Source organism: Physeter macrocephalus, chromosome 19, assembly GCF_002837175.3.
Source record: "Physeter macrocephalus isolate SW-GA chromosome 19, ASM283717v5, whole genome shotgun sequence".
Taxonomy (NCBI): domain Eukaryota; kingdom Metazoa; phylum Chordata; class Mammalia; order Artiodactyla; family Physeteridae; genus Physeter; species Physeter macrocephalus.
In genome coordinates, this window is record NC_041232.1 from 19,294,862 (window position 1) to 19,319,707 (window position 24,846).

Genomic DNA, 24,846 nt, shown 5'->3' on the forward strand with positions numbered 1-24,846 from the left:
TGCTTTTTCTGCACCTATTGAGATCACGTGGGTTTTTTTTCCCCTTTATTCAACAAATAGTTATCAAGAGTCTGAGTGTCAGGCACTATTCTAGGGGCAGCAGAGGAAGACCATCCCCATGTCGTGATGAAGCTTATCATTCCAGGCATGGCAGCCCTGTTTAGCTGTCCCCTCTTACCTCACCACACTGGAGCCTTGCCTCTCACCAGTTCTTCTTCTTCAGGCCAGACTAGATTATGACCCTGGTGTTTGTTCATTCCCACGTCCGAGCCTTTGTTACACCACCATGCCCTTGTGTTCCACTTGGCCAACTCCTGCTCACCCGTCAAAGCCCAGCTCAACTATCCCCACCTCTGAAAAGACTTCCCTGCCTGGCTGCCCCTCTGCTAATGCCCGCCATTGCATTTAACCTGGTCAGTCTCCTTCATGAGTCTGAGCCACTTGAAGGAAAGAACTGCATCCTCGAATGTCTAGTCAAGGCATATAGAACATTCCATCAAGGGCCTCAGTGTGCTCCTAGAAATGAGACAAAGCAAGATCAATTCTCATCTGCAGGCGGTACTCCTGTTCTCAACCTTCTTCCTGCTCACAATTCACTTCCATAACAGATGGGTTAGCTTCCTGGGGTTGCCATAACTAATTACTACTAACTGGTGGCTTAAAACAACAGAGACTTATTTGCTCTCAGTTCTGGAGGCCAGAAGTCTGAAATCAAGGTATGGGCTGGGCCACACTCCGTCTGAAGGCACTAGGGGCCGACCCTTTGCCTCGTCCAGCTTCTGGCGGCTCCATGCGTTCTTGGGCTTGCGGCTGCATTCCTCCGGCTCTGCCTTCAGATGTCCTTCTTCCCTATGTGTCTTCTCCCCGTTTCTTCTAAGAACACTTGTCATTGGACTGAGGATCCACCTTAATCCAGGATGATGTCATCTCAAGATCCTCAAATTAATTACATCTGCAAAGACTTTTTTCCCAAAAAGGTCACATTTACAGATTCCAAGTGGACATATCTTTTTAATTTTTTTGGTGGGGGGGGGGTAGGGGAGCACTATTCAACCCACTACAACAGGCTTCAAAAAAGGATCCGGGGCTTCCCTGGTGGCGCAGTGGCTGAGAGTCCGCCTGCCGATGCAGGGGACGCGGGTTCGTGCCCCGGTCCAGGAAGATCCCACGTGCCGCGGAGCGGCTGGGCCCGTGAGCCATGGCCGCTGAGCCTGCGCGTCCGGAGCCCGTGCTCCGCGACGGGAGAGGCCACAACAGTGAGAGGCCCGCGTACCGCAAAAAAAAAAAAAAAAAAAAAAAAAAAAAAAAAAAAAAAGGATCCGGATTTTTTCCCTTTCTCCTCTGAGAGTTCAAACCCCTAAAAAGGGGAAAAAAAACCATTCCTAATGGCTCCACTAAAAACATCTGTGTGAAACTCCCTCAAATAGGTCCCTTTATTTTTATTTTTTTTCAGCAAAGATTTGTTGCAGGGTCAGGCAAAGAGAACGGTGGCTTGGGCTCAAAAACCCTGAACTCCAAATAGGTCCCTTTAAATGAGTGGTTTTAGAAGGATCTAGAATGGTCCCTTATGAGTTGAATGAACATGTCACAGCGCGGCTTGCCAGGGATTAGAGCAGATGAAGGAGAAGGGGGCGCCTAGTGAAAGAGCTTGGCCCGGAAGAACCTCAGGAGATAAATTTTAGCTCTGGATCCACCATGAACCTCTCTTTAGGCCTCAAATAATAACTTGCTTAACCTACCCGGGCCTTAGTTTCATCTGTAAGACTACGGAGGTTCAACGGGATGAAGCTCTAAGAATTCTCGAAACTCCAACATCCTAAGAAGGCAGCAGACAGACAACACACGTGCCATTTTCTCGAAGGAAAAACATCAACCCAGGAAGGTCTTGAAATCATTTTGATACTGTTTCCATCACCATTCTGGGGCAATCAGCTCCAAAGTGGGGTGCACCTGCCTCACATGGTAAGAGGGGTGATTCATAGGAGTGATGGAATATCAGAATTCCTGTTTATGTGGGATTTACCACATACATATTAGCACAGAGGCACACATAGGACTTATAAATAACTTAATAAACAATAGTGGAAGTATACTCAGAAACACTTATTAGAACGTGTGACCAAAAAAGTTTGGAGACCACTGACTGGAGAAACTAGTTAAGTAAGGCAATCAGACTGAACAGTTTGACAACCAGGCAAGTTGTGGGTGAAGCGTCACGATTAAATCAGCAGTTAGTGACTCCAGTGTGGTTTATATCCTCAGGACAGTAAAACCATACTTTATATCAAGTTGGTTTTTTTAAAAATAAATTTATTTATTTTATTTGTTTATCTTTGGCTATGCTGGGTCTTCACTGCTGCGTGCAGGCTTTCTCTAGTTGCGGAGAGCAGGGGCTACTCTTTGTTAAGGTGCTCAGGCTTCTCATTGCAGTGGCTTCTCTTGCTGCTGAGCACAGGCTCTAGGCGCGTGGGCTTCAGTAGTTGTGCCACACGGGCTCAGTAGTTGTGGCTCGCGGGCCCTAGAGCACAGGCTCAGTAGTTGTGGCACACAGGCTTAGTTGCTCTGCAGCATGTGAGATCTTCCCGGGCCAAGGATCGAACCCGTGTCCCCTGTGTTGGCAGGTGGATTCTTAACCACTGCGCCACCAGGGAAGCCCTCAAGTTGGGTTTTGATCAGAGGTCTACACCCAAATTTATTAATTTTCAGTTATGTTTCTGCCATTATTCCTGTTTTACTGAGCAGGAGCCAGCAAGCTTTTCCTGTAAAGGGTCAGACAGTAAATATTTTAAGCTTTTCAGGACACACAGTTTCTCACTGTGCAAGTCCGCCATTACAGCACTAACACAGCCTTACATGATACATCAAAGACTGGGCATGACTACGTTCCAATAAAATTTTATGAACACTGATATTTGAATTTCATGTATTTTTCACATGGCACAAAATATTCTTCTCTTTCTTTTTTTAAACCAGTTAAAGTAAAAACTATTCTCAGCTTCCAGGGCCATTCAAAAACAGGTGGTGGTGTACTGGATTTGACCCGTGCACCATGGTTTGCCAATCCCTGTTTTAGACCTCAAAAGTTTGTTTCTTCTTCTTCTTTTTTTATAAATTTCATTTATTTGTATCTTTGGCTGGGTTGGGTCTTCGTTGCTGCGCGTGGGCTTTCTCTAGTTGCGGTGAGCGGGGGCTATTCTTCGTTGTGGTGCACGGGCTCTAAGTGCGAGGGCTCAGTAGTTGTGGCTCACGGGCTTTAGAGCGCAGGCTCACTAGTTGTGGCGCACGGGCTTAGTTGCTCCTCAGCACGTGGGATCTTCTGGGTCCAGGGCTCGAACCCGTGGCGCCTGCAATGGCAGGCGGATTCTTAACCACTGCGCCACCAGGGAAGCCCAAAAGTTTGTTTCTTAAGTCTGATCTACGATAGACAGAAAATCAAAAATGGGGCATGCAGGGACTTCCCATGGTCCAGTGGTAAAGAATCCACCTTTCAAGGCAGGGAACGCGGGTTCAATCCCTGGTCCAGGAACTAAGATCCCACGTGCCGTGGGGCAACTAAGCCTGTGCGCCACAACTACCAAGCTCACGTGCCATAACGTACAGAGCCCACATGCTCTGGAGCCTGCACACCACAGCTAGAGAGCCCACGCACCCTGGAGCCTGCATGCCACAACTAGAGAAGAGAAAACCCACACGCCACATCTAGAGAGAAGCCCGCATGCTGCAACCAAGACCCGGCACAGCCAAATAAAGAAAGAAATGGGGCATGCAAACGTTTGAGGACATAATAAACATCTTTTCATATCAATACCTCTGAACAGGAAGCACACATGTAAAAACAAACTGTGGGAAAAGAAAGCTAAACAGAAAATCCAGTATTACTGCAGAAATTGAGAGCACTGTATAATTTATTTTGATCTAGGCCTAAAGATGAAAAAGGGGATTCTAGAGACCTCTTATGGCTCTAAACAGTGGACATCTTCACAAAACACCTAACTTTCTACTGAAGGTTCACGAATTTCTCAATTTCCTACAATTAATAATTTATTCTAATTTGGATTTCTCCAGTAATTGCACATCAATCTTTGTGAAAATGAATCTTGCCTACAACCAAAGATAAAACAACAGAAGCTAGAGCGTTTTTTGCGATACTCAAAAATTTACCATCTAAAGTTCCCCAAGAAAGGATACTGAAGAAACTGGCAAGAATGGCTGCCTTGGAAAGAAGAACGGGGGCCAAGCGGGAGGAGCAGAGAGAGGAGACGTTCATTGTATGTTCTCATCTGCCTGCTGACTTCTGTCAGGTGTTGGTATTACTTATTCAAGCAAACTACCAATCCAAACCATAACAAGTAAGTATCCCAGACTAATTTGGTGTCCACCTAGCCATCCTACCTTTGCGTGCTACCTGGGGATAATTCTTAGGTGGATGGTGATCTGGAACCAGCAGTGTGGCACTCGCCTCTCCTAACCCAACGATGCACTTGACGCCCAGAGTGGGCAGCTTTCAGAGGACGAAGCCAACTTGCTGAGAGTTGGGCTCTAAAAATAAACATTTTGCACATTTCTTTTAGCCTCTTTTCTCTCCATAAAGGCCTCCACAGATGGCTTCTTTACATCATGCTCTCAAATGACTAGCTGATAAATATTCATACTTATGGAAATTGTATTGTACATACTCCAAACCCCCAGCCAGTTAAAGTTTGTATTTTCTGTTATCTCAAGGGTGGTGCCCCCTTGCTCATGGGTCTTGTCCTCTGTAAAACACACACAAATTTGTGCACACACACACACACACACACACCGATCAGACACCAGCTTTTGCCTCTGTATGATTAATTTGCTTAGAGGCGATTCTGACCCTCAGGAGGACATTAGGCCATGTCTGGAGACATTTTCGATTTCCATAAGTGGGGGGTGCAGGGTACACAGTGTGTACTACTGGCACCTAGTGGGTGGAAGCAGGGATGCTGCTCTACACCCTGCAATGAACAGGACGGTCCCCACATCACCCCACTCTCTGCAAAGAATGGCCTGGCCCAAATGTCAACGGTGCTGAGGCCCTGGGAGACATAAAGTGAGGCTGAAAGCAGACTGGATTACAGATTAAAACACTGAAGGGGAACAAGGTCAAAGCAAACTGGAACTGTAACAGAAAAACTCAGTGGGGACGGAGGAGGCTCTACATGAAGTCTGGCCTCTCATTTCTTATTCAAATTAATACTCAATTTATTAAGGTTATATATTCAAGAACAAGTTTCCTTTCAGTCTTCAAGCACGACTTAGGAATATTTTAGGAAAATTTTAGTTAAAATGTAAAACACTCCCTTTCACTTGTTCTTCAATTAATGCTCAATTATCTCACGTATTTGGCAGACTAAATTTCCCTAAATGTAAACACCGTTTACAAATTTGATTAAATTCCTTTAAGCATTTCCAGCTACAAACTGAACATGACTCCCTCAAGCATTTCAAACCCCACAAAGAAAAGACTCGCAAACGAGCTAGACTCCAAACATTTACAAAACGCCTTTGTCCGTGTCTAGAGGACAGTGGCACGGACTCCTGGCCCAGACCGCCCCTTGCTGGTTCCCTGACCTCTGTGCCATCTCACCTGTGAAGTGAGAGCGCCAGCACTCATACGGCATAGGGGCAGGGAGGTTTACACACACACACACACACACACTCAGGGCAAAGGGACCTACTCACTGTTCTGGGTGTCCTGTGGCGTCTTCTCTCCCGTTCATTCCCAATTTCTCTAGCTTCCCAAGCCCCGTGCAAGGAGCTGACTGGATCTCTTGTCCGGTCATTACTTCCCCATCGATGAGCCCCAGGGCTCACCACACTCCCTTCTCTCCATCCACGGCAACCTCCTCAAGGCAGGCTGGCGCCAGTGGATGGCCGGTCACCTCCTGGGCCCCCCATCAGGCACCCAGCATTCCTAATGTCTCCTTCCTAGCTCCCACGACCGCCGGAACCTTAACTTGCTCGCTCGTTTGTTATCTCTGACATGAGAATAACTACCCACGAGGAGTCTCTACCGAGGACTGCATGTGGCCTGACATAGACACACAGCAGTTGCTTACTAAACACTTAGTGAAGAGACATGAAATACAGGCACTTGGGCTTCCCTGGTGGTGCAGTGGTTAAGAATCCGCCTGCCAATGCAGGGGACGGTGTTCGAACCCTGGTCCCGGAAGATCCCACATGCCGCGGAGCAACTAAGCCTGTGCACCACAACTACGGAGCCTGCACTCTAGAGCCCACGTGCCACAACTACTGAGCTCGCATACCACAACTACTGAAGCCCGCGCACCTAGAGCCCGTGCTCCACAGCAAGAGAAGCCACCACAATCAGAATCCCGCGCACCGCAACGAAGAGTAGCCCCCGCTCGCCGCAACTAGAGAAAGCCCGCGCACAGCAACGAAGATGCAACACAGCCAAAAATAAATAAATAAATAGAAGAAATACAGGCACCAATTTCCACAAAAATTAGAAACTAAAAGGCTTTTCATCTGAAAACCAGAGAAGGACTGAGGACTTTGGAAAGGACTACAGAAAGCACCCCACAGTGACTGGCACACGCTATGTTGCCTGCAGTAGTTTCCGTTTTGTTTTTTCTTAAGCAGAGCTCCAATCTTAAGACTCACACACTGGATGGCTGTGCAACACCAGGAATGAATTTTAAATAGGAAGCCTCATACCCCCAAGTCCTCCAACACTCGTGGCACCTTTCAGGAAGGACACCCCATGACCCAAGCCCCCCGGCCTGGGCACCCGGTACTGACTTACTGAAGCTCTGCAGCGGCACGGACATTTTTGACTCTAATAAATGCTGGGTTGCATTTTATCCACATCGTGAGAAGTCTTCTAGAATTCATTTAAAATTAAAAAACCAACACAAAAGAAGTCCGAGCCCCCAATGGAAAGAAGCTCTCTAGGTGAGCGTGGTTGCCCTGACACAGCTTAAACGGGTGCTCAGAACCCAGACAAAGAAAATACACAGAGAAAAGCAGCATATTAGCCAGTTTAATTTATTTAAGAATCTTACAAAAAAAAGAAAAAAAAAAACAGAAAAACAAAAATCAAAAGACACAACAAAAAACCTAAATACAGAATTCATTACGCTTCATGGTTGATCGTTTTTACTGCAAGGGTATAAACCTCGCTAAATGCAGCCAATACATTTTTATTGCATGAGACCCAATTTTTAAAGTTACAAATCAAAACGGTCAGAACAATCGTTTCTTTCTGGACACTCGGTACTGTATTACCACGGAAGGCTGAAGCAGTGCAGTATCATCAGAACAGTGCGTACCCTTCATACACTGACGGACATTCAAAACAGAGTAGCAATATAAAAAGAGAGATTTTTAAAAAGAGAACAGAACAGAAACAACCAGAAGAGTTTACATCCACCTTTGTTTCAAATTGTCTTTGGATTCCATCATATGTTGTCTCAAGATGCACCATGTCAGATCATAGCCCCCGCTCGCCGCAACTAGAGAAAGCCCGCGCACAGCAACGAAGATGCAACACAGCCAAAAATAAATAAATAAATAGAAGAAATACAGGCACCAATTTCCACAAAAATTAGAAACTAAAAGGCTTTTCATCTGAAAACCAGAGAAGGACTGAGGACTTTGGAAAGGACTACAGAAAGCACCCCACAGTGACTGGCACACGCTATGTTGCCTGCAGTAGTTTCCGTTTTGTTTTTTCTTAAGCAGAGCTCCAATCTTAAGACTCACACACTGGATGGCTGTGCAACACCAGGAATGAATTTTAAATAGGAAGCCTCATACCCCCAAGTCCTCCAACACTCGTGGCACCTTTCAGGAAGGACACCCCATGACCCAAGCCCCCCGGCCTGGGCACCCGGTACTGACTTACTGAAGCTCTGCAGCGGCACGGACATTTTTGACTCTAATAAATGCTGGGTTGCATTTTATCCACATCGTGAGAAGTCTTCTAGAATTCATTTAAAATTAAAAAACCAACACAAAAGAAGTCCGAGCCCCCAATGGAAAGAAGCTCTCTAGGTGAGCGTGGTTGCCCTGACACAGCTTAAACGGGTGCTCAGAACCCAGACAAAGAAAATACACAGAGAAAAGCAGCATATTAGCCAGTTTAATTTATTTAAGAATCTTACAAAAAAAAGAAAAAAAAAAACAGAAAAACAAAAATCAAAAGACACAACAAAAAACCTAAATACAGAATTCATTACGCTTCATGGTTGATCGTTTTTACTGCAAGGGTATAAACCTCGCTAAATGCAGCCAATACATTTTTATTGCATGAGACCCAATTTTTAAAGTTACAAATCAAAACGGTCAGAACAATCGTTTCTTTCTGGACACTCGGTACTGTATTACCACGGAAGGCTGAAGCAGTGCAGTATCATCAGAACAGTGCGTACCCTTCATACACTGACGGACATTCAAAACAGAGTAGCAATATAAAAAGAGAGATTTTTAAAAAGAGAACAGAACAGAAACAACCAGAAGAGTTTACATCCACCTTTGTTTCAAATTGTCTTTGGATTCCATCATATGTTGTCTCAAGATGCACCATGTCAGATCAGTAAAGGAAGGAAGATCTATGCCTACGTATAAAAGTATCCTTTGCTCAGCAGAGGTAGAACCTGGCAAAAGTTTTATTGCAGAGATACAGCGTACCTCTTCCCACCTCTCATGGTTGATGGTAGATACAAGTGGTTATTGAAAAATAATATCAGTAGTTTGCAAATTCAGTATAAACCATGAACAGGATGATTTTTTTCTGATGGAGGTGAGACTGCAATGTGCTACGTAGAAAAAAAGCTCTCTGCCCCGTAAAGTGGAAGTCAGAAAGAAGGCTGAAGCTTCTTTATCCTCTTCAGTGCCACAAATACTGTCACAGCAAGAAAGGCCCTCAGGACAGGGTGGGCGGAAAAGCCAGGGAGTTCTCACTACGGGGCCTGCGGCCTGACCCTCAGCCCCAAGGAGGCCTGACCTGCAAGCATCCAAGAGAACCGACGTCCCCAGGTGGCACCGCTCGCTCGACTCTGCACTACAAGGGTGTAGCCTTAGCCTGACAGTGTCCTGACAGCTGCTGCCCCACGGGCGCCAGAGGAAGGAAGCCCGGCAGGACGCGCTAGGACAGGGATTCCCACTGGAGCTCACCTCTGAAAGGCCCCGTTTCATGACAAATTAGGTTCCTAAGACTTACCTAAATGCAGATAACTTTTAAATTTCAGTAAGTCTACGAAGTTCAATAGTAACGAGTGAAACATGTACACGAATGAAGGCCCAAGAAAGGCTCACGGCTGTCTTTCCTGAAAGTTAAGGAGGAAGATTTTCTTAAAAGTGCAAAATCTGCAAGTAAAAACGCAATGTTTGCCTCCCTGGTGATGATTACCACCACTTTTGTGAGCCACCCCTGGGTCTGCCCTACTGGCAACACTAACCCAATCATTAAGAATGCCTTGATCCAGCTCAGCTCCTAGGTTTACAGCCAATCTAGTCAAGATCAATTCACTGGTTCACTGGTGGCGGGACAGCCCGGCGGATCCTACCAGCCAGTCCCTCCACAGTTAGCTGGCTGTTTTACCCTCAGCACAGAATCAAGCCTTGAGCTGAAGGCTCATGGAAGCCTCCACAGCAGTTGTGCTGCTCGATTCCAGAGGACAACTGTCCCTCAGAGGACATTCTCTAATGTCACCTGTCAGCATGGACACCAGCACGTACCAGGTCTGTCTCCACTCCTGCTACAAACACCCTTAACTGGGGGCAGCGGCAGCAGATTACCCGTGCTCGCTGGAAAGTAAGCTTCCGGTTGTTACTTGTAGGCTCAAAGTACACGCTCGACTTCTTAAAGAAACAGAAAATCTGCAGCAGTAGCAGGTCATAAATCACTGTTCAGATCTGCAAGATTTTCCCCTCAGCTGGAAAGCCACAAGGATGAAGGATTTGGTGCAGGCCTGAAAAATTGCAAGGGTAGGAACAAGGCGGGTTTACTGAAAAGCAAGCTTGATCCCAAATGCACTGAAGAAGTTAGAGGAGCTTAAAGGAAGTCTTGGGAAGAAATGTTTTAGGTGAAAACATCAGGCTCACTATAGCTTCCAAAGAGCAACATAAATGAGCATAACTAGTCATATAATGACAGTATCAGAAATTGCACTCAAGTACGTTCCCCCCGATACAATGCATTGCACACAGTAAAAATTTGTAATAAAAATGCAAAACACAATCAGGCATGTTGAAAAATATTAACAAAAAACAGACATAGGAACTCTATAGTAAAGATGCAAAACCGATTTCTAAAATACATGAACAAATTCAACTAAGAAGTTTTTCATACGTTTCTACATCCAAAAAAAACACCAAAGCCCCCTATGGGAAGTCAAGAAAAGAATAAATAGGATTGAAGGGAGGAGGGAAAAGAGAAAAACAAGCTGGTGGCGTCCCAATTTACAAGGAATATTTACATTCAGAATTCAAAAAGAACTCAACATTTCTATATATACACATTATGTACATACATATATATATAAATACAGCATAAAATCAGAAGGTGGGTTTTGGATTTCACCTCAAGTACGCAGAAAAAAATTACTAGCTAGCTCGAGTTGCAGGTATCTAGATGTGTTTCCTTCACTTACATGCCCTTAAAAGACACTGCCTTTGTACTAGACAACTGGCATCCAATGAGGGCTTTTCACAAACGGCTTCTGCTCGCAGCTGTAGCCATGACACGGACTGCCTGCTGCATACTCCAGCAGCAAAGCGTGCACACTGAGCGTGCGAGGTGTGGTGTTAGCCAAGGAGACTCCAGACAGAGAGGAAGGATAGTCAACAAATGCCTACTGTCCCTGGGATGCCTGCACTAACCGAACATCTGTTAACTGCATACCGGTCTAAGAGCGACTCTTATGTAGCACCATTCTTAGAAACTATCAAATATCATTCAGTACATTTTTTTTTTCAGGTACATTTTTAAAATGAGAGTATTTAGATAGGGACCTTCCTCTTAATATCCAATCAAGAAAAGGACCCAAGTGAAAAACACTTTTCCCCTGCTCCTACTTTCATAAATTGAAATGCATCAATCATTTCTAATCTATTGCTTTTCTCCCCCTCCTGCTAAACTGGAAAGTGGAGGGGACTGGGGAAAGGCTCCCATTATACAACGGTAAATGTGTGGTACCCTTTCTCGTCATGCCTGTTAGAAGTTGCTCTAATAGCATCACATGGAGATTAGCAAATGAATGCCCCAGTGGCTACAGCCAGAAAATTAGGCCTCTAAAATATTATATACCCCTGGAGCTTGCTTGGTAATCTACAACTTTTACCATTACAGACGAAGCAGAATACAAGTAAAAGGTTTACTGTTGCAACTCAAAAAGGTTTCTGAAGTGCTAGTTGGATTGGAATAAATATATATATACACATACACACAACACTACATTGCTTTGGATGCAGGTTCTTGCTAACTTATATACAGATGTAAAGAAAAGACACTGAAGAGTGTATCGGCAATTTAGCAGCAAAAAGGGAAAATTGCTTAAGATATTTACTTTTTCATCAAGTTGTGTTTAAAAATACCTTATTAATACTTTTAGGAATTCATATCGTTGATAAATATCTGGATTATCCCACTAAACTGCAGCTTGTGGTAGGGAGGGTGCTAAATTAGGGGAACACTAACCCCCCCGCCAATACCATCTGAGCAGCTCTGGACTGGGAAAGTGGTTTTCAGTACAATCAGCACTGTAAACTCTGAAAACTCTAACGTGACTTGTAATCAAATCTTTGTGCTCAGAGCCATATTGCTAAAAAGGGAGAAAAGGCATTACAGAGGCCAAATGGACTCACATCGGGTTCAACAAGGTCCCTGGGTTCAGACGTGGCATTCAGATCCTGAAATACAAGGATCTGTTGTACAGAAGTTAGCTGTTGTTGAGACTTGATTTTTTGACAGAGGAGGACCTTCTTGAATGCTGGGTTTTCCCATGTTGACCAACCTAAAACTTGCTGACTTGGATAAGGGCACAGTGTTAAAGGTCATATGTTCACCTCCAGAGAGGAGGATGGGCAGCAGACTCCCAATGCTCACATGCACACCACACCGCGATAAGCATGTGCACGTGGCACCTCAGCTCCCCATCCATTTACACGGCTGCCTTTCTGAGGTCTACTTTGAGAGTTTTCAGAGGCCTTATTTCTGGACTTTTTTTTAAAAAAGCAAAACAAAGCTGTTCTACAAAGAACAGAACATACATATATCCCCCTTTGTAACAAGATAGCTATTCCAAGAGCAAACATTACATCATAAATTGTGAGGGTCAACTAACTGCATGCTAAAGAATCCTCGCACTGAAGCTGCTTGGAAAAAACCATAACCTGCTAAAAAAGATACTCCCACACACAAAAAAGGGAAGTTGGGCCAAGCCTCCAAGAGGGAGTCTTTTTTCCCCAACCCTGCCATTTTGTCTCACTGGAGGGAACAGGCTTGTTATGCTTCCCCCTCCACAGCTCTATTTCACCTTGGGATGTTGATGGAAGCTGACTGGGCTCCTGATTTAAAAACAGAAGAACTAACTGGGAAGTTTTGGTGCAGGTGGACAATTCTGCTCTTGACTGCCAGCTGGGTCTAGTGGCCCTAACAAGGGACACTGGTTGATATTCATATGGATCACTGCCTGAGATATAAGGACTAGACTGAGGATAAAAGTTGCATCCACTGGGCAAAGTATGCCAAAGAACAGAAATTATTCTCAATTTGTCCCTTTAGGCATCTAGAATAAATAAATCCAGAGAAAGAAAACATGGTAAACGTGACATAACCAAACTCAGGCTTGAAGAAACACAAGAGGATGATAGCCCTAGCTTTCCCATCACTTAACATACATCTCACCTAATTCTGCAAGAAGTTTAGAAAGTTACAAAGGACAACAGTTCAACTTGAGAAACTTTCAAAAGTACTATCATTTTACCCCTTCCTCAACACCATTTCAATTTTGAGGGGTAGGTTTTAAACCAAAATATAAGGCTACCTGGAATGTTGAGCAACACGCAAGTTCTGCAGCATACCCATCACAGACTACTTTTGAAGGTGGTGAGGGCCTAAACAAGAGTCCACTTCTGCTTAGTATAATAACTTTTTATTTGACATCTACAAGATTGTGGTATCTTGCAGCTTTTGACCAGGTTTATACAATCTCAGTTTTTCAATAGTGCAACCTGTGCAAGCAAAAAAAAAAAAAAAGGAAAGGAAAAAAAAAAAAAGGAAACAAAAAGACCAACTGTCCCCTCACTTGTTTTTATAAACATCTATTATAGGCGAAACAAAACTTACCCATATTATAGATAAGTGTCTATTCACATTTGTACATTACCATTTTTTAACAGCTTGAGATAAACTCTACGATGTCTTACAACACATTAAACAATATTCAAGTTACTGGGTAACAACAATAACAACAAGAAATAAACATACAGCAGTGTAGATGTTATCACAGTACATTTCACAGATGTTTTCATAGCCCTTATAGTTAGAGATATCTCAAGTATTATTTCTGCTTATTATTATTTTGAAATTACAATAAGTACTAGTCTTGTAGCTATCATAGTTAATGCTTTATTTTTTAAGAAAAAGCACACACAGTGCTATGTCATAAATATTCAAGTTACTGGGTAACAACAATAACAACAAGAAATAAACATACAGCAGAAGCCTCAAGTGTTTCCTCATTGTCTAGTTTACAACTCAAGTACGGTTTCCATTTTTAAGAGTGACAAAGCAAATTAAGATAACGAAGTAAAAAAAAAAAAAAAAAAAAAAAAAACAAGACTGTTTGCAAGATGGGAGCCCCTTTGTACTTCTTTCTAAAACTATCCTTAAGACATACAGCAGAAGCCTCAAGTGTTTCCTCATTGTCTAGTTTACAACTCAAGTACGGTTTCCATTTTTAAGAGTGACAAAGCAAATAAAGATAACGAAAAAAAAAAAAAAAAAAAAAAAAAAAACAAGACTGTTTGCAAGATGGAAGCCAATTTGTACTTCTTTCTAAAACTATCTTTAAGTTAAGAAAAATGTAATTTTAAGAAAAGCAGGCTTGTAGCCATTTTGCAGCACACATTAGGAATACTATTAATACATTAAAATTAACTTTTAAGAGTTTTATCACCAAAAAATGTATGTAGTCATTACCTTGACAAGAACCCTGGGGCAGGGAGAATGGGAGAAGGTGATTTCGCAGGGTTTGAAGCAACACCCAGGTATAAACGCTATAAAAATGCAATAACCAATGCTGTACATCTACAAATGTTTCTCTCCATCACTTGACTTCTGTGTTAATCTTGTTTACGCATGCTTTCAAAGACATGCACTGTCAGAACAAAAACTAGAAAAAGAACCTGAACGCATGATATGTAACCTTTCATTTCATGCTTTAATGAACCTATTGTTTTAATAAGTTGGAAAAAGAAACCAATATATATTTTCTCTATTTATAGACTCAAAACACATGCATCCGGGGATAAGTCCCACAGCAATGGCATGGATGTACTGCGTTAACCCTGAGCACTGTATAACATAAAAGTGAAGCCAGTTTGGGAAGTTCCAAGCATTTTTAAACCAATTATGGTTCGTAGCTTTTAACAAACTCACAAACAGACTGACACACACGCGCACATACCCCTCTGCTCACCCAAAGTAAAAGCATACGGTAAGTACCATGGGAAAAGCACGAGGAAAGACATATGTACCACCATCGGCACTGCTGATTTTCAGTTTTGCTATCTATTCCAGGTTTGTCCTTATTCCCAAAAAATTAACTAGAGAGAGAGCACAACTGAAAAAAAATTATAATTCTTTGGAAACTGTCCCTGATTTTTATGCAAATGATATGCTTCAACAGCATTTCATATACATCCACGTTGAAACCTGTCTGTTCTTATGCGTTGCTCAAATTGGCGATGCTCTGGGGGTGACGCTGCTGCCAGAGCTGTTTCTGCTGGACTGCAAGCTGTTGAGACTGGTCTGAAGTTGACAGGAGATTTATAAGAGGAGACACACAATTTGCAGGAATGATCAAACCTGCAATTAGAAAACAAGAATTTATAAAGGTTGCTTCCAGGAGAAACCACACTGTTTTACAGCTTCATAGCAAGTTGCAAATGAAGTATAATATTAAGTTTAATGAACAAGACTCCACAAAAAAACTAGATGAACACCTAATAACTGAACTGACCCCTTCAGAAGTAGCCCGATTCCTCAGCAGCGTCACCCACAAATACCTGAGACATGCATGTGTCTAGTGCAACACCATCTTCTTGCTGAAGCAACAGTAGGCCAAGTACAGTACCTTCCTATCTACTATCTTTGAAGCTCCACAAACGTATGCAAGCACCACCTTCTTTGGCATGTACTAATGTATCAAAGGCTACAGAATAGTGGCTGCAAATTCAAATGCATACTGAAGCAGTAACTTCTAAGTGGCACAGTGTGGAAGTCAGCAAACTGGAGAGTATATATATCCTGGGTAAGGGAACTTTAACTCCTCCCATGTGGGAACAGGGGCTCAATGTTCCAAGCTTCTCTGTTGTTGTTGCTGCTGTTGCTGTTCTGAAGAAGAGAGAAATCCAGTCTTCTGATTTTTTTAAAAATACATTTATTTATTTTTGGCTGCGCTGGGTCTTTGTTGCTGCACACGGGGTCTCTCTAGTTGCGGCGAGCAGGGGCTACTCTTCATCGTGGTGCGCAGGCTTCTCACCGCGGTGGCTTCTCTTGTTGCGCAGCGTGGGCTCTAGGGACATGGGCTTCAGTAGTTGCAGCACGTGGGCTCAGCAGTTGTGGCTCGCGGGCTCTACAGCGCAGGCTCAGTAGTTGTGGCGCACGGGCTTGGTTGCTCCGCGGCATGTGGGATCTTCCCGGACCAGGGCTCGAACCCGTGTCCCCTGCACTGGCAGGCGGATTCTTAACCACTGCACCACCAGGGAAGCCCACAGTCTTTTGATTTTTAAAAGTTGGCAACTAACTCAATTGAAATCTCGCAACCAAAAATACTTGAGGATCAAAAAAATGTCCATGGACTGACTAGCCCACAGGCTAACAATGTGCAACCCAGGATACAGAGAAAGGTTGTTGCAAAAGAAACAAAGACAATGCGACAGGGAAAGTGCAATAACTGGCTGGATTTCCGTGAGGCCTGTCATTGAGGGAACAGTGGGAGCGGCTAGCCTGGTCTCCCTTGCTCCCTGCAGGACTCCAGTCCATCCTCTGTGCACAGTGGCTTTGACTTCCATAGTCTCAATGTGGCACAATGAACATAAAGACTTCAGAGAATCCTTAGTCTTCATACCAGGGAGCCTGCATAGATGTCAACAGTGAGGAAGGGGAGCAAGAGCACTGAGGGTGGCATAAAATAACAACCACATCAGAATTTCAGCCAGAACCAACTACATCCATTCAAAAGCTTCACTACTATTTATCCTTTTAAGAACATAATATAAAGCAAGCTCTACCCCACCACTGGAATAGATAGATGCTAAGATTCTAAGACGTTAGAAGCAAAATAAGAAAAACACAGGTCCTGATTTTTCTTCTCAAGGCTCAAACCAGAAAAAAATTAAAACTCACCTACAATCCGCTGTCCATCCTCTGTTCTTAGCCGAACTATCTGCATTTTCACGTTTGTGCCACTGACAGACGCGAGAACACCCTCGACTTTTGTCCAGACACTCAGTACTGAGCCACATAATACATAGTACGTGCGGCAACGAAGACCTATTTCACAAACTAATCCCAAACTTGCTTTTTTGCAATTGCCACGCCTAGGATAGATGATAAGGAAAAAAATGTATATGTGCGTGCACACACGCACGCATGCGTGCACGCACACACACACACACACACACACACACACACACACACACACACACACAGCCCGCAAGGCCTACCCTAATTTCAAATGGAATAAGCCCTACCGTCATTTACCTTTACTGATAGTTTTGTAGAATGCAGTCCTTTTGACATATTGGATTATCCTGTCCAACTTAAGGTATCACTACTGATTTTAAAATTACAGTTATTTCTTGGGTCTGACTCCCTTATAAAAGGGCTGATTTATTGGTCTTGATATCCATTTAAGCATTTGTCATTTTAATATCCATTAGTTTACCATATTAATGTCAGTTTATAAAATAATCCTGTCAGTTATTTCTATAGTATTAAACTACCAATCTACAGTTCTAAATCAGGTAAATGGAAAAGGCCTCAGCAAATAAACAAAAGCAAATTTATCTACCTACATGTGTCTAAATAAAAACCTAGCTAAAATTCATCTATATCCTGTATCCCTTTTCAAAAAGTGGACCAGATAGATACTCCATTTTCAATGCCCTGAAATGAACATAATGACTTGAGAACACCTCTGGCTAGCCTATTAGCACAGCAGGATCAGTTCCAGGGCTCAACAACAAAGTTTCTAGTGCTGTTAACTATTTGAGGCACCTCTGTGGTTTCCTAGAAGTTCCCTAGCCTTAAAAATAAAACTGATTTGGGACACCAATAAAACTTTGGAGGAAGGAAAAAATAAAGGAAGGTAAGGAAGGAGAGGAGAAAGAAAAAGTCTCAAGCCTAAGAATGATAGTTAAGTCCATGCTGGCAGACAACATTTGGTTGGAAGTAACAAAGCATCAGTGGGGAGACCTAAAACAGTGCATGGTCCAGAGACTTCCAACAAGTACCTCTGCTTAAAGAAACAACACCGAGCAACTGATAATCTGCTCGTGTACTTACAGGGAATGAAGGGGTGTTTAAATTAAATCTTGATTATACTTTGGAATATATGGTGAGAAAAATGAAAACTAACCAATAAGCATGAGTACAAGTATCTGCAGATGAATTATACTGATCTAACCAGTGGACCAGGGCATCGTCTGAGACTACCTGTGAAAATAAGACAAAAATTCCATTGAAAAGGTATTGTTTAAACAAACTGGTTGCCTAATTTGGTCTCTAAAGCCAACTTAAAATCATCTTTATATAGAAAACATGGTCTTCGCTACTGCTTGCATTTGAATGCTATTCATAAAGCTCTGCCATGAGGTTTTTCCCATGTAATGAATATTTCAAATAGTTAATTATAATTGTTTTCAAGCGAAAATGGCTAGGAATAATAGTAACATAAGGTAATATTAACAACAAAGTAACATAGTAAAGTTAGGAAAAACAGATATCACTGTTTTTCCAGAAATTATTGCAAAATATAAACACAGCAGTTCACAGTAAAACCAAGAGTTGGTGGGAAGGAATTTCGGTCTTGTACATTCTTCCCTTTATTTAAAAAATTCTAATTTTTGTAGTTAGCACTATAGAAACTTCCTTTTCTGATAACATAAGCTGTTTCAAATAATCATCTTTAAGTTTCCTAACGGGTGATAACATTAAGACTGGGATATTAATTTAACAAGAGTTGATAAAACTTTTTCTGAAAACAATTTTCCAGTAATCAAACAGGAAAAATTGACAATTTACATATAAACATAAACATAGTTGCAATATATTATTATAAAACAAGTATTCATATATAACATCATGTACAAATGGAAAAATACCTTCTTATATTTCTTTTTTAGATCAGCATAAATTTCTAATTTGAGCTGTTTCCCAGTATTTGGTCTATAAACTAAGAAAAGCTTCTTTTTAGGATTCACTTCTTTAACTAAGATGGCAGTTTTCTTGTTGTTTCTTATCTATTAAAAATAAATAAATAGGTGAGAAAATATAAAGATTCAATACTGCACACTTTAAGACAGGCTTGTTTTTCGTACCATCACATCACCAAAGCCAAATGAGTATGTAAATACAAAACTGTGTGAAAGGATAACACCTGCTGTGTAACCGACTTGAACAAGGTCTCACCAAAGTGAAGGCTAATGGACCTTATCTCTGAGGCAAGACGATCTTTAGAAAACTGTGTTGAGTACGACTTAAAGCATGGCGTCCAGTGGAGACAATTTTGCTTCTTCTAGTCCAGGAAACTGGACTCGCAGCCTAAACAGGCTCAGAGGTATGCAAGGTAAGAATCTAGGTAGTGGGCAGGAAGGGTCTTCACAGGAAATAATTTTACCTCTACTGTATGTTACCCTCCCTTCAAGTTACAATGAAATATATAACCTTCAAGATAATGCTTTCTGATCACCCACAGTCCTCTGAATTCATCTACTCCATCAGTGCTACAACCTATTCCTGTGGTTGTGTGAGGGTAAAACATCACATGAAATATCACAAATTCATCTGTAAACAGTAACGCTATAACAGGAGAAAGCCAAATGCTGAACAAATAATACAGAAATATGATGCAGAAGTGGAAGAAAAGGATGCATTAGACAAACGATGGAACTTGTTTTATTTAAAAAATTTTTTTAAAGTTGGACTTTATGAGAGGAACACTGAAATATTTGTAAAAAGCCCCATTTAACGCAAGGAAAAATAAGATTGGAAAAATTAGTATTTCTTTTGAAGAATGTGAACAATTTCAAAGCAACAGTCTCTGGAGCAAAACTGAAGGAAAAAGAAAAGTTTCAAAGGTATTTTCCCAGATCCTCTACAAAATAAATCATTTGCTAAGCTACTACCTTTTTATATTAAGATAATTCTTACACTGATAAAAGGACTTAATACTTTACTTTTCTCTTCATTGATACTAAAGATCCTTCGTCTTTTACTTGTTCAAATGATTTGAAACACTGTTTATATAATTACTGAAAAGTCTATGAAACAAAAGTTAAGTGAAAAATACATTTAAAATTTTGTTATCAGCTGATGTGAAATTCTCTAGCTAACTATACTTTAAGGCAGTGTTTAAAGCACATAGTGTGATCTATCTTGACAGTGTCAGGTTAATTCATTGTAACTATAAAATAAACCATCACACTACAGTGGAATTAAAAGTGATTCTGACATGGCTTTCCTAATGTCAACACACGTTATAAACACACTGCAAGTCGTATCTGCTTGCTGCTGAGGCGGCTCAACGAAGGAGGCTACAGCTTCTTGGAAGGATGTCTCTTCCAAGGTCCTCACTCTTCACAACCAGCTGCCTGCGGCCACGCAGCCGAGAGTAACAAAGGACAACGTTACCACATCCTTTCACTCAAGGGAAGCTGGTGGGGATCAGCATTTTCATCAGAATCTACCAGTGCCTCGATTCAGCAATAATTTCAAGTGAAAAAAATATAACCAATATCCTATAGGGACCAATCAAAATCCCATCCAAGGCCTCAGAGAAATCTGAATAAAACCTAATGAACTGTATCAGTATCTTGGTTGTGATATTGTACTATAGGTTTGTAAAATGTTACCATTGGGAAAACTGGTGTAAAAGGAATTTCTCTGTATTATTTCTTATAACCTCATGAGAATCTACAATAATCTCAATAAGATTTTCAAACACACACACACACACACACACACACACACACACACACACACACACACGCACAACTAGGAGCCAGATCCAGTTTGAGAGCTTTGCTGTTGAATCAGAGACCAGTAAACCAGGTTTATGGACCAAATGGCCTGAGGCTCCTAAGCTTAAGAATAGTTTAAGGAAGGAAGGGAGAAAGTTTCTTAGGAAGGAAAAAAATCCATGCTGTTGAACCTAGGGTCAGGACAGGAATAAAGACCCAGACGTAGAGAACAGACTTGAGGACACGGGGATGGGGTACGGTAAGCTAGGACGAAGTGAGAGTAGCATGGACAAATATACACTACCAAATGTAAAATACATAGCTAGTGCGAAGCGGCCGCATAGCACAGGGAGATCAGCTCGGTGCTTTGTGACCACCTAGAGGGGTGGGATAGGGAGGGTGGGAGGGAGACGCAAGAGGGAGGGGATATGGGGATATATGTATACATATAGCTGATTCACCTTGTTATATACAGCAGAAACTAACACAACATTGTAAAGTAATGTTGTAAAGCACTGTATACTCCAATAAAGACGTTTAAAAAAAAAAAGGAGAGAGAAGGCAGCAACTTAAACTCAGCCAACTCTGCTTGTTATCTTTCCCCTCAATCCTGATATGCCCTTTTACTTGTTCAGTTTTACCCATCCCACCCTAGCTAGAAACCTCAAGATAATACTAGAAGCCAAGAACAAAGCTGGGGGGAAAATCATTTTTCGGACTTTTAAGAACTAAACTTTTTCTCCTCCAGGATCTTCAAAAGAGTTTTTCCTCTCATTCACACATAGAAAGAAGTAAGTGATCTTAAGATCCAGTGATGCCATTTCTCTGAATCTACTCTAGAGATACACTCACACAGGTACATAAAGAAGCATCTATAAGCATGTCCTTTGTAAGAGAGAGAAAGTGGAAACAACCTAAAAGTCAATTAATACGACACAGGCTAAATAAACCATCATATATTCATCACACAGAATACCATGCAACAACCACAATGAATAAAGTAGTCCTATAAGTATCAATACAGAAAGCACTCCAAGACTGATTGTTTAGTGAGAAAGGCAACTTAAAGAATGATCGATACTGTATCATAGAATTGGTGTAAAAAAAATAACCAGGGCTTCCCTGGTGGCGCAGTGGTTGAGAATCCGCCTGCCGAGGCAGGGGACGCGGGTTCGTGCCCCGGTCTGGGAAGATCCCACATGCCGCAGAGCAGCTGGGCCCGTGAGCCATGGCCGCTGAGCCTGCGCGTCCGGAGCCTGTGCCCCGCAACGGGAGAGGCCACAGCAGTGAGAGGCCCGCATACCACAAAACAACAACAACAACAACAACAACACACCACCACCAACAACAGATCAACCACGTAAAACAGTAAATTGTTTCCTATGGCTACAATACATATGCATTAAATGCACAGAAAATGGTCTGGGAGAAGAGACACAAAACTGGGAACGGTGGCTACCTCTGGGAAGGTGGGAAGGGAACCGGGGCTGGGAATAATGGTCAAAAAATTTAGTGTTATCTGTTTTTAAATTTTTTCACGAGTGTAATAATGCATTCGTGTGTACATAATTCAATTAAAGAATTTAAGAAAGAAAAAATCCACAAAGAATAGTCAGCAGAGACCACATATTCTCTGCAAAACCTAAAATACTTACTACCTGACCCCTGACATAAAAAAATTAGGGATTCCTGCTCTAGGGAGCTTATTTATGGATTCACCCTGCCTGTGGCATCATCTTTGGTCTTCTTTACGCAGTTATTGAACCAGGTCTTCGTTTACAGTTGGTCACTCCGTAAAGGGCTTGGCCAAAAAGTTCGTTCGGGTTTTCGGTACCATCTTACTGAGAAACCAGAACGAACTTTTTGGCCAACCCAATATTTGCAAATAAAAAGCAAAATGTGCTACACACATACAAAGCAATATTAGTCACAAAAAGAAATGAAGTTATGACATTCCACAACATGGACGAACCTTGAAAACATTATGCCAAGTGAAAGAAGCCAGACACAACTGTCACATACTGCAAGATTCCACTTACATGAGGTACCAAGATATGCAAATTCATAGGCAGAAAATAGATCAAAGGTTATCAGGCCAGGGGAAAGCTACTGTTTAATGGTGATGTTAGCACAACACTGTGAATATAATTAATGACACTAAATCATACACTTTAAAATGGATAAAATGGCAAACTGTGTTATATATTTTACCATAATTTTAAAAAATTCACAATGTAGGTAGGGACACTTCCCTGGTGGCGCAGTGGTTAAGAATCCACCTGCCAGTGCAGGGGACACAGGTTCGAGCCCTGGTCTGGGAAGATCCCGCATGCCACGGAGCTACTAAGCCCGTGAGCCACAACTACTGAGCATGTGCTCTAGAGCCCGTGAGCCACAACTACTGAGCCCACGTGCCACAACTACTGAAGCCCGCGCACCTAGAGCCCGTGCTCCACAACAAGAGAAGCCACCGCAATGAGAAGCCTGTGCACCGCAACAAAGAGTAGCCCCTGCTCGCCTCAACTAAAGAAAGCCCGCGCCCAGCAATGAAGCCCCAACGCAGCCAAAAATAAAAATAAATAAAAAAAAATTTTTTTTGACAGCAACTCTATCTCAAAAGAATAAGTAGTAGCATGTTTAAGATATCCAAGAAAAGAAAACGTGAACTAAAGATTTCATGTCTGGTAAAATTTGTCTTTCAAGTACAAAGACACAAACTTACCAGCATGTAAGAATTCAGGGAGTAATGTTTCCAAAAGCCCTTCCTGAATCTACTACAGAATGGGCTTCAGACAAAATAACTAGAGAGTTATCAACCTAAGGACTAGTGAGTGAGTGGTGAGCTTTAAATATAAATTAATTCCCTGTAGAACTAAGATTAAGGGTTAAAAGAAGAGTATACTATATAACTGCCATATGTTGACATGCAGAAACAGTATAACTATTTTTTTAAATAGCATAAAGGAAGCTTATGCAAAAAAAGTTATTATTAAAAAAAATTATTTTCAGGAATACTGGGGCATAGTATCCATGATATTTTATCATCCTGTGTGCGCTGAAGAACAGGGATTATTAGTGTGGAAGAAAGAAGACAAAAATATCAGAGAAGGGACTTCCCTGGTGGCACAGTGGTTAAGAATCCATCTGCCAATGCAGAGGACGCGGGTTCAGCCCTGGTCCGGAAAGATCCCACATGCTGCGGAGCAATTAAGCCCGTCTGCCACAACTACTGAGCCTGTGCTCTAGAGCCGCATGCCACAACTACTGAGCCCACGTGCCACAACTACTGAAGCCCACGCACCTAGAGCCCATGCCTCTCAACAAGAGAACCACCGCAATGAGAAGCCCGCGCACCACAGAGTAGCCCCCACTCGCTGCAACTAAAGAAAGCCCGCGCACAGCAATGAAGACCTAATACAGTCAAAAATAAAATAAATTAAAAAAAAAAATCAGAGAAGAGGTGAGATTAAAATTCCATAGTTCTGATCAGGACAAATAAATATGCATTCATTTGTGTGTGTATATGTATATGTCTAAATGTAAACATGTACACGCACGTGCACACATGCACACTCACACATCCTCTCTCCTTAGCTCTGTCCACAGGCAAATACTAAACCAATGAATGTAGTTACACTAATAACTGAAAACTGAATCTTGAAGACACAAAGCATTATTATGACTAAAGAAGGTCACTCACTACATTATGGAAAAAAAGGGTTCAATTTACTAAGAATACCTAAACTTTTTTTTTTTTCCCCCCACACCACACAGTATGCGGGATCTTAATTCCCTGACCAGGGATCAAACCTGTGCCCCCTGCAGTGGAAGCGTGGGATCTTAACCAATGGACCGCCAGGGAAGTCCCCGGTAAGTAATAATTTAAAACTTGCATTTAATAATACTCCTCAAAATGTATTAAATAAAAATATATCACAATTACAGTGATAAATTATCAAAACACAGAAAGCTAAATACAATTGGAAAATCAGCACAAAGCGAACAGATAATTACAATGCTGGCAATGAAAACACATTCCATATCTTAACAACTAACATTTAAGGGAAACAAGTCTTACCTGCAATGACAAATAAAAGCCATCATCTGGTCCTGTCAACTCAGCCCAAATCTTGGTAGCTTCCTCCCAGGACATTCCCCTCTCTACACTTATCTGTAAAAAAAATAATAATAAAATTTAAATTAAACTCACTTCTGAGAATGCTTACCAGAAAATGACATTATACTTGAATGTGCACATTTTCTAAACTTACCGTGTATAATTCTACATGGCCAGAGGTTGAATATCCTGGAGTCAGAAACTTCTTAACATCACTTTTCCTCACTTTTTCATCTCCAGAACCAAGATCTTGAACAAGAAAAAGCAACATA

General features: G+C 41.9%; 1 protein-coding gene across 2 annotated transcripts in view; it reads right to left on the minus strand.

Moving 5' to 3' along the window:
- Nucleotides 1-13,920: 13,920 nt before the first annotated feature.
- SBNO1 (strawberry notch homolog 1) overlaps nucleotides 13,921-24,846 on the minus strand; it is a 53,977-nt gene continuing 43,051 nt past the window's right edge. Inside the window, exons 27-32 of one of the 2 annotated variants that reach the window (XM_024120723.3) lie at nucleotides 24,729-24,823; nucleotides 24,536-24,628; nucleotides 18,601-18,738; nucleotides 17,856-17,932; nucleotides 16,622-16,815; nucleotides 13,921-15,079 (exon numbers count right to left, since the gene is read on the minus strand). In XM_024120723.3, coding sequence (XP_023976491.1) covers nucleotides 14,937-15,079; nucleotides 16,622-16,815; nucleotides 17,856-17,932; nucleotides 18,601-18,738; nucleotides 24,536-24,628; nucleotides 24,729-24,823 — 740 coding nt within the window. In that variant the 3' untranslated portion in view covers nucleotides 13,921-14,936. The remainder of the gene's footprint in view (nucleotides 15,080-16,621; nucleotides 16,816-17,855; nucleotides 17,933-18,600; nucleotides 18,739-24,535; nucleotides 24,629-24,728; nucleotides 24,824-24,846) is intronic. The other variant, XM_024120722.3, reaches the window with a different exon arrangement.